At 36.4% G+C, this 10,098-nt stretch overlaps 1 protein-coding gene across 3 annotated transcripts in view; it reads right to left on the bottom strand.

The window, feature by feature from the left end:
• The window catches only part of LOC106882417 (uncharacterized), a 9,948-nt gene extending 500 nt beyond the window's left edge, over window positions 1–9,448 (bottom strand). Inside the window, exons 1-2 of one of the 3 annotated variants that reach the window (XM_089347079.1) lie at window positions 9,250–9,448; window positions 1–1,863 (exon numbers count right to left, since the gene is read on the bottom strand). The exon at window positions 1–1,863 is cut by the window's left edge and continues 500 nt beyond it. In XM_089347079.1, the coding sequence (XP_089203205.1) occupies window positions 1–1,729 (1,729 nt within the window). In that variant the 5' untranslated portion in view covers window positions 1,730–1,863; window positions 9,250–9,448. Of the gene's footprint in view, window positions 1,864–8,305; window positions 8,742–8,843; window positions 9,008–9,249 lie in introns of those variants that run through there. The other 2 variants (XM_089347080.1, XM_014933087.3) reach the window with 2 other exon arrangements.
• Window positions 9,449–10,098: the final 650 nt, after the last annotated feature.

The raw sequence follows: 10,098 nt of genomic DNA, 5'->3' as shown, positions 1-10,098 counted from the left end.
TTAAGAATTCTTCTCCACATATTTTACATGGTAAAGGTTTATCACTTAGATGTGTTTTCATGTGGCACTGTAGAGTATAATTTTGAGAAAAATCTTTACCACATATTTCACAATGGAAAGGTTTTTCCCCTGTGTGTGTCCGTATGTGCCGTTTCAAGTTGAAATTCAAGGAAAATCTTTTCCCACATAACTTACAACAATATGGCTTCTCTCCACTATGTGTTTTGATGTGGCGTTTTAAACCCCTGTTCCCAGAAAACTTCTTATCACATATTTCACAGACGTAAGTTTTCTCAATGTTGTGAATTTCCTTATGGTATTTGAGAGTGGAGCTCTGAGAAAATTCCTTTCCGCATATCTCACAAGAAAACGGCTTCTCGCCAGTGTGTGTTCTCATATGGAGGGTCAAGTTAAAATTAGTCACCAACTCTTTCCCACAGATTTTACAAATATAACACTTCTCTCCAAGATGCATTTTCATGTGAGATTTCAGTGAACTCTGGAGGAATTCTTTGTCACAGATCTCACAAGAAACTGTTTTCTCTTCAATATGGATTTTCAGGTGTCTTTTTAAAGACTTTTTCAAAGTAAAACTTTTGCCACAATAATCACAACAAAATGATTTTTCTTCCGTATGTATTTTCATGTGATGTCTTAAACTTTCATTCAAAGAGAATTCCTTTCCACATATTTCACAAGGATAACAACTTTCTCCACTGTGTATTTGGGTGTGTCTCTCTAAAGAACTGCTTCTGGTAAAATCTTTACCACAGATGTCACAACAGTAAGGTTTCTCTCCAGTATGAGTTCTCATATGATCCCTTAGGTTACTATTTCTGGAAAAATCCTTCCCACATATTTCACAAATGAATGGCTTTTCTCCAGTATGTATCCTCATATGTCGTGTTAAATGACAATTTCGAGAAAATGTTTTACCACATAATGAACAAGAGAATGGTTTTTCTCCAGTATGTGTTCGGACATGACGTTCTAAACATTTGTCACCCAAAAATTCTTTACTACATATTTCACATTTAAACGTTTTTTCTCCAAAGTGAATTTTCACATGACGTTTCAAATTACTGTTTTGAGAGAAATCTTTGCCACAAATTTCACAGGTAAAAGGTTTTTCCCCTGTGTGCGTCCTTAAATGACCAATAAGCTGAGAATTATTAAGAAAATCTTTCCCACAAATCTTACAATAGAAAGGGTTCAAATCGGAGTGAGATTTCATATGACTAATCAACAGAGACCCTTTAGAAAAGTTCTTCCCACACAGTTCACAGCGAAATGGCTTGTCAACTGTATGTATTTCCATATGACGGCGCAAGTGGCAGTTCTGAGAAAATTCTCGATCGCATATTTCACAGCGAAATGGTTTCTCCCCAGTGTGTGTTCTTAAATGTCTTTTTAAACAACTATTCAAAGAAAATGCTTTGTCACATATTTCACATTGGAATGGTTTCTCCCCAGTATGGGTTCTCATGTGACATTTCAAATAATAGTTCAAAGAAAATTCTTTATCACATATTTCACATTGGAATACTTTCTCTCTTGTATGTGTTTTCATATGACGTCTCAAAGACCGATATAATGAGAAATCTTTATTGCACAGTTCACATTCGTAACGTTTTTGCCAAAGTCTGGAGTCAATTTCATAATCAACTTCCAAATTTTGGAAAGAATCGTCTTCTATAATAGTATATTCAATCTTTGGAGATAAATCCATTTGAAGATAAGAATCTTCCAGAAGTTAAATCTTACTGAAAGACAGTAAAATATCTTTGAGTCCACATTCCATTTTCCTTCTTTTGGCAATCTGACAATCTTAAAGTTTTATGCAAATCATCTTCGAAGGTAAACCTGGAATTTAAAATACATTATCAGACAAAACAAAATTAAAACGTCTGAAGAGTTTTGTACTAAATAAAACTACTCTAGTCTCATCAGAGACTAAATGCATTACAAAGATTAATGGATGTCAAATTTAACATGTTTTCACTGTGATCAAATAGGTCAAAACAGTGAAATTAAACGAAATACATTTATAGAATTGTATAACATAAAAATAGATGCAAACTACAATGACAAACAGAGTAAAATGATAGTTGAATAACCTAAACTCTACACTTAATCAAGACATATTATTCTGCTAAATATATGAAACAATTCATACTGGAAATAAACATTGCTTGTATGACAGCAATGCTCACTTACAACAATCATGTATTGGTAAGTTAAAAACTAAAATCTAAAGATTACAAATCTGATATGAAATTAAAACACTTTGCCTGAATCTGACCATCAGATACTCTGTGAATAGAGCAAAATTTATATTAGAAACCAGAAGACTTGAAATAGTTTGGTGCAGGCATGGCAATGTTGTTAAGAAATCAGTTTCCTAACCACATGGTTTGGGGTTCAGTTCAGTACATTGCAACTTGGTCAAGTGCTTTCTACTATAGCACGTAGCTGATGAAAGCGATGTGGGTGGATCTGATAGACTGAAACTGAAAGATGCCCGTTGTGTGCATGCGTCTCTCTCTCTCTCTCTCTCTCCTTGTCTCAAAATTGCATAATAGTTGTAAACGAGAGTCACCATCATAAAAGCAGTGTCATTCATTTCCTATATTCTTCGTTAACATGTCTGGCCACAGGGAAATATCACCTAGCTTGGAAACATATAAGGGTTGGTGATAGACAGAAAGGGCATTTGACCATAAAAAAACTGCTCCAATAAACTCTTTCCAACCAATACAAGCATAGAAAAATGGACATTAAAAATGATGATGATCTCCAAAAGAGGCTGAGAACTATCAAATATTAATTAAACAAAATAAAACATGATTTTTATGTGAATGTCACTCAGATTTGTCATTCCATTAAATATAACTTGATAAACAGAATTGAAAGTGTTTGATTGGCAGAATCAATGGAGCATTAGAAAAAATGTCTTGTATTTTTTCCAGCTCTTTACATTCCGAGTTCAAATCACACTGAGATCAACTTTGCCTTTGTCCCTCTGGAGTCAGTGTAATCAACTAACCCCTCATTTTCACTTAAACATCTAGCTTCCATGCTGACATGGAGGCACCAACAGGTCTGAGGACTGTGTTGTGTTGCAGTGTCTGCTTTGGCATGGTTTATATGGCTAGATGCCCTTTATAATGGAAAACCACTTTACAGCAAGTACTGGGTGCTTTTTAGGAGCCACCAGCACTAGTGAAGTTATCGTGTAGCCTGCAATACAATGAATCCTGAAAGGAGTGGCTTTATGCTAGGAGGTGTGGGGTAAAAGTATGAGAGAAAGAGCCAAAGTAGAATAAGTTTCTTGCTGTAAAGGAGTTATTCACATTTTAGAAGAGAGGATAGGGTGATGTGAATGGAGCTGGGAAGAGATGAGAATAGTAATGAGGTATCTGGGTGGATTATCAAGGTACAAGATGAGTAGAAGAGGAATCAAGAACATGGGTGGGTGAAAGTTGTTGGCTTTGCACCAACAACCTTCACAAACCAGCATCTTTCCATATATTTCAACTGTGAGTCATTTATAGACTGAGGTTTTCAAATCTGATTTAACTATTAATTCTTTTTAACAGCTTTTGTAATGAGAACTACATCATTAACACATAAGAAATGTCCAAAGATTCCTGGAGCCTTGTGTGATTATTTCAAAGGACTATAATGAAGGAAAGAGACTAAGAACAGACTCAATAAATACCCTTCTATATGCATGGCAGAGACATGGCAGTGTGGTTAGGTTTACTTTCCAACCACATGGTTTTGGAATCAGTCCCACAGCATGGCACTTTGGATAAGTATTTTCTACTACAGCCTCATGCCACCAAAAGCCTTGTGGATGGATTTGGTAGATGGAAACTGGAAGAAGTCTATCATAAATAAAAGTAATTGTGTGGTGCCACGTAAAAGTATCCAGCACACTCTATAAAGTGGTTGGCGTTAGGAAGGGCCTTAGAAACAATGCCAAATCAGACTGGAATCTGGTGCAGTCCCCTGTCTTGCTAGCTCTGGTCACACCATCCAACTCATGCCGGCATGGACAATGGATGTTAAATGATATATATATATATATGTGTGTGTGTGTGTGTATGATCATTCAATGTTCCATATTTCCATGCTGGGATAAGTCTGACATTTTGTTGGGGAAGATTATCTACAGCTGGATGCAATTCCTGTCATTAACCCTCACTTGTTTCCAAGTAAGGTAATATTTCCTCATAAGCAAACATGTTTTTCATGGAAGACTAGAAACGAACATTACTTGTATGACAGTGACACTTGTTTACAACGATCACATGATGTCAAGACAAAGATACACACACTCTCATATCTTATATATATATATATAGGTGTGCATGTGGCTGTGTGGTAAGAAGCTTGTTGGTATAGCGTTTTATTTAGTTTGACTGCTGTCTTTGTGAATAACACACGTTTTTTGGTTGTCTTGGTGGTGCAACATTTTCCTTCTTGTTTAATGGACGGGCGTTGTGTGATGAGTTGTGAGGATTCGAATTATTCTTCTTCAGATTTTGTGTCATCTGAGGAAAAAATGGTGAAATGTTTGAAGAAGATTGACGCAGTAATGAAAACAAGGAACTATGCTGCAGTGGCAAAGGGGAAAATTGAAGACATAAGTCTGGAAGAGTTGAGCAAGTTCAAGGAAATACTTAAAGGATAAGGAAGAGAGGACGATTGTTTATAGGACATACGTGGTGGCAACAAGAAAAATAGAAGTGGTGTCGGAAGCACAAGTTGAAAAGGCGTTGAGGTCAGTCTGGCAAGAGATATTCTATCTTGCCAGGGGAAGAAAGTACGGAATGGTGGAAGTGCAGTTTTGGGAGATAGCTACCACCAGACTGCACTTTGCCATACCATTAAAAACTGAAGAAGTAGTGCTTCTACCCGTATACCTGGGGAGGCGTGCTTCCAGGGTTAGGGTAGAAGACATACCCCACAGAAGTGAATATAGCCTGGCTGGTGGCTGCCATACTGCTAGGCATGGAAGAAAAGGTGGTGGTCCTGTGGGCCACCAGAACATCCTACAGAAACTGGCAAGGGCAGAGCCTGGACATAGTGGTACAGGTTAACCCAGAAGATATTGAAAATATGGTGGAGACAATTACGGTCGCAGATGTGATGCTGAAAGTCAGAGTGGAAAGGAGGATTCCGCGGTGCTATAAATGTGGCCTGAAAGGCCACATTAGAGCGGATTGTCCTCCACCACCTGTGAAGGATAAGGAAAGGCAAGAGAGTGAGAAAGTCATTGGTGCTCCACTGCCCGTGGAGTCTGAAGAAAAGCATGAGAAGGAGAGTGAAGCAGCACAAAGACAAAGACCAGTACCAGCGTTGAGGAAGAGGAAGTAAACACCAGCTGGGAAACAGTGGGGGAAAAAAGAGAAGGAAGAGAAAGAGGACACACATGGTAAAAGACGACCACAACCCATACCCACTCTACCCCAACCACCCCTACAGACACCAACCCTCCTCATACCCCACCTGACATAAACACAAGCATAAACACACAGGAGCCCTCAAATTTCCCCATCCTGGCCCATGGATAAATTTGTTATATTGTATAACAGGAATAAAGAAGAAAATTGCAATGAGATAAAGACATGTGACAAAGCAATAAAAGTGGACTTAACAAGGGTAGGAGGGTTGGCCGAGGATGTTTGCTGTGCAGTGGCAGACCCGGAGTACCTCTCAAGATTGATAAATTACAAAGAAGAAACTGATTTCAATTGGTGAGTTACAAAAATGGACACCAGCAAAATACCTAAAAGGGTAGGTTATGCTTACATTTTAAAGGAACTTGACATAGACATTTTCCAAAAAAGTGGAAACTAGCTGTCAAAACGGCATTATCAATGGTAGTTTAAATTAATGTATTAAAAAAATGGGTTTTATTAACAGGTTCAATGAAGTCGCTCGGAGGTGGGGGCTGATCAGCTTTATTCCGTTTTTTCATTATATTCAATTCATCTTTTCTATTAGTTTTGTTATTTTGTCCCCACCTTGTGTTGTCCTCTATGTACAGCCTTCATGGCCAATTTCGTGAAATAAAGAAGCTTGCTTCCCAACCACATGGTTCCAGGTTCAGTCCAATTGTGTGGAACTTTGGGCAAGTGTCTTCTACTATAGCCTCAGGCCAACCAAAGCCTTCTGAGTGGATATGGTAGACAGAAACTGAAAGAAGCCTGTCGGATATATTATATATATGTGTGTGTGTTGTCCCCATCATCACTTGACAACTGATGTTGGTGTGTTTACGTCCCCATAACTTGGAAGTTCGGCAAAAGAGACCAATAGAATACTAAGCTTGCAAAGAATAAGTCCTGGGGTTGATTTGTTCAACTAAAGGCAGTGCTTCAGCATGGCCGCAGTCAAATGACTGAAACAAATAAAAGAATATACACACACACAAGTGTGCAACAGGCTTCTTTCAGTTTCCACTTAGCATTCTCCACTTACAAGTCTTTGGTCAGGCAGCGGCTGTAGTAGTCAACACTTGCACAAAGTGCAGCATAGTGGGACTGAACTCAGGACCATATGGTTGGGAAGCAAGTTTCTTACTCACAAAGCTACTCCTATGCTTATACCACAATCACAAGTACCAACAATGAACAGGTTTACAATATTTCTCTTGTCTACTTCATTTCCTATTTCTGATGATGCCACTGCTGTCCTTGGCACTGGGAATTACTCCTTAAAATATAACCTGATGTGCTAAACCAATAACAATATAGTTCCAACCATTTTTTTCTGTAAGACGCATGGTCTAGTGGTTAGAGTGTTGCCCTCACAATCACAAGATTGTCGTTTTGATTCCTGGGCCAAACAGTGTGTTGTATTCATGAGCAAAAACACTTCATTTTCACATTGCTCTAGTTCACTTTGTAAATGAGTAACACTGCAATGAACTAACATTCTGTTCAGGAGGAAAGTTGTGATCTCAGTCAATTAGGTACCATGGAAACCAGGTATCTGACTTGGTGAGTCTTAAAAATCAAGACAGTAATGTCCAGATGATGATGAAGATTTATCTGTTCCTTTTATTAAATTACAACTAAATAATTTGGCAACAACTTTCATTTTACTGAAGAAGCACACAAATGATTAAAGAAAACAAAAATTGAAGAAAAACTTTATTATCAGATTTATCTTTCTCAAAAACTTTTGTGCAAGAATATTGAAATCGATAAAAAAAAAAAATTTTGGTAAATAAACAAGAAAAGGAATAAAGAGTAGGGATAATCTCCGGTAAATATTCAAACAATATGAAAAGAAACTTTTGCAACAAACGAACTGAAAACATTACAAATATGGAAGGGCAAGAGACTGCACTCTACTAGCTACTTGACTCTTGTATCAAGTGGAATGTTTCACACTGTAGAAGCAACATATTTTGTATCAGCTCCTATTATCACAGTGTACGACTATCATTGCTCTCAAAAACTTTGCCCACACAAAATATTTTTATTGCTAGCTTTATTTTATTTCTGGGTCGCAACCCTTACTATTATATTTATTTATTTATTTATAGAGTAGAGGTACTAGGCTATCCAGACGTACAAAATCTGCAAACCGGTTTCGAATATTGATTGGAACCTTTCCTCATCACGTATTCCACTGTGCTCTTAGGAAATGCATGAACACCAAAACTTCTTATTTGTCTATCACAAAAATACAAGCTTCATGCTTATACAATAAATAATTCAATATTTAAAAATCTTCTTTAAAATATGTTGTTGTTACTGTTGCTTCTGCGGCTGTGGTGTTGCTACTATTACTTTTACAATATCCACATCTGTTACTTTGGGTTGTTTTTTAGGGAAGGTCATCCTGACATATCGAAGAAATTATTTATAAGATCTCAGTAGAAGATAGAGGGGACGACCCCCAAAATAACAACATACTAATTAAACTGAATATAGACATATAGTATATAAAGATATATAGTATATATACACACACACACATACATACACACCTACAGTTACACAGTGTTGGGTGTAATAAAGATATTACCGTAAAAGACTTATAAAATATGGTTGACCAGAATAATCCCACAGCCAAAGTGAATTGGTCAGATTCGAGAGAGAAAAAGGAAAGAGTTTGTTTAAAAGTCCCATCAAATTAAAACTACACACCAAATAAGTATGGAATACTATAGTCATTATATATTTAATCGGAATATGTAACAGATAAAACAAAAACTAGAGATTTTTCGACAACTTTGCTGGTTTAGTGGACGAAAACAACAATAAAAAGAACCATACATTACCAGTGTAAAAGTAGCGTTGGGTGAGTCCCTGGTCTTTCCACCGCAAACTAATTTATTGAGAAGGCTAATTGTCATGTTGATTAATAACATGAAACACACATTGATAGGAGGAATACAACTAATAATAATTTGATCGTGTTAAATATTTGGTGAAAGAAAGAGGAGAGTTACGAAGTTGAGAGAGACAAAAGTTTTCCAAATATATCTTGGAGCTGCAGCATCAGCATGGTCATAAGCAGCAGCAGGGTAAAACCTGTGCAAGAATTAATACAGTGTATGCTTGCGAGCGTGCGCGTGTAATACATATACATACATGTGTGTGTGTGTGTATATATATATATATATATATATATATATATGAATATATTTATATTTATATATACATACAGACACGCGATCTCAAACTACTTGAGAATGCCTAACAAGGGAGCAGTCCTTACGTGGCCATGTTGATCATTACATTTCCCATCAACAAACGCAAGAATACAGTCAACAAATTCTAAAATGTTGCATCGCCGTTAAAAACAAACCGAATTACCTCAACAAATGTCAGGACCATAGTAGATAAAAGGAAACATTAGCAGATTTATTCGATATGGGCGTAGATATATTAAAGTGGGTGGTGTAGGATAGCTGAAGCGCTCCCTAAGTAACTGGTCAGATTCGGACATGTTTTGCCAATTAACACCAAGCAGAGCTGTTGCTGTTTATTGTGTGTGTATTCGTATATTTAGACAAGTTATTTAAGAGATGACAGATCGATAAAACATCTGCTATAAATGCTTTAAATTTTCTACTGCTAGTAATTAAATATAATAAAATCTTACGCATGTAAAGTTGTTTTTTATTTAATTCAGATGTTGAACAATGTAAGAAATTTGACGCACAGAATTAAAATAAAAAGAAGATAAAGTAATTTAACTAAAAATATGCGATCGTCTTACCTCAAATGAGGGTGATTTCTTCTTGCCACCAACCTAGTTGAGGATTGTATACACTATCATTGCTTGCTGTTAGTCTTGTAAATGTAATTAAATGTTAATTAAACTCTCAAAGTGCAAAGGGACATAAACTCGCCAACATCTTTGGGACGGGCACCTGCTTCTTGACATTTGTTTCATCTATTTTATTGCCGTTTCAGATAAATATTGATTTATTGATCAAAACGCTCGGCGAAATATTTCGTTTCTTCTTCAGAATTTTGTTTGTTTTCGTTATGTTTTCATTTTGAAATAAAATCATTGTGCACGGTTATACCATAATATGGGGTTATTTTCTTACTAAGTCAAATACCGAATATATATATATATATATATATATATATATATATATATATATATATATATATATATATATATACATATGCATGTGTTTGTATCTTTTCTTTCAGTTATTAGCCTGTGGCCATGCTGGAGCACCGCTTTGAAGAATTTTAGTGAAGCGAATCGACCTCAGAACTGACACAAACGTGTGTGTGTTAGTTTCCATCTCCCAAATCCACTCACAAGCCACGAAGTTATAGAAACAGAAGATACTTATCCAAGGTACCACACACTGGGATTGAACTGGGAAGCAAACTCTTTACCACGCGGCCACGACTGCGCCTTAGATCTATATATGTGTGTACACACACACACACACGCATATATATATATATATATATATATATATATATATATATATATATATATATATATATATATACACACAGGCTGTTGAGACTAAATCTGACGGTATTTTTGTCTCCTTCTTGAGAACAACTAGATGTATTGGTGAACAGTCAACAGCATTGG

Source organism: Octopus bimaculoides, chromosome 2 (assembly GCF_046866305.1).
Source record: "Octopus bimaculoides isolate indiv1 chromosome 2, ASM4686630v1, whole genome shotgun sequence".
Lineage (NCBI taxonomy): Eukaryota > Metazoa > Mollusca > Cephalopoda > Octopoda > Octopodidae > Octopus > Octopus bimaculoides.
The sequence above is the reverse complement of the archived record's forward strand: the minus strand, read 5'-3'. Positions and strand labels throughout refer to the sequence as shown.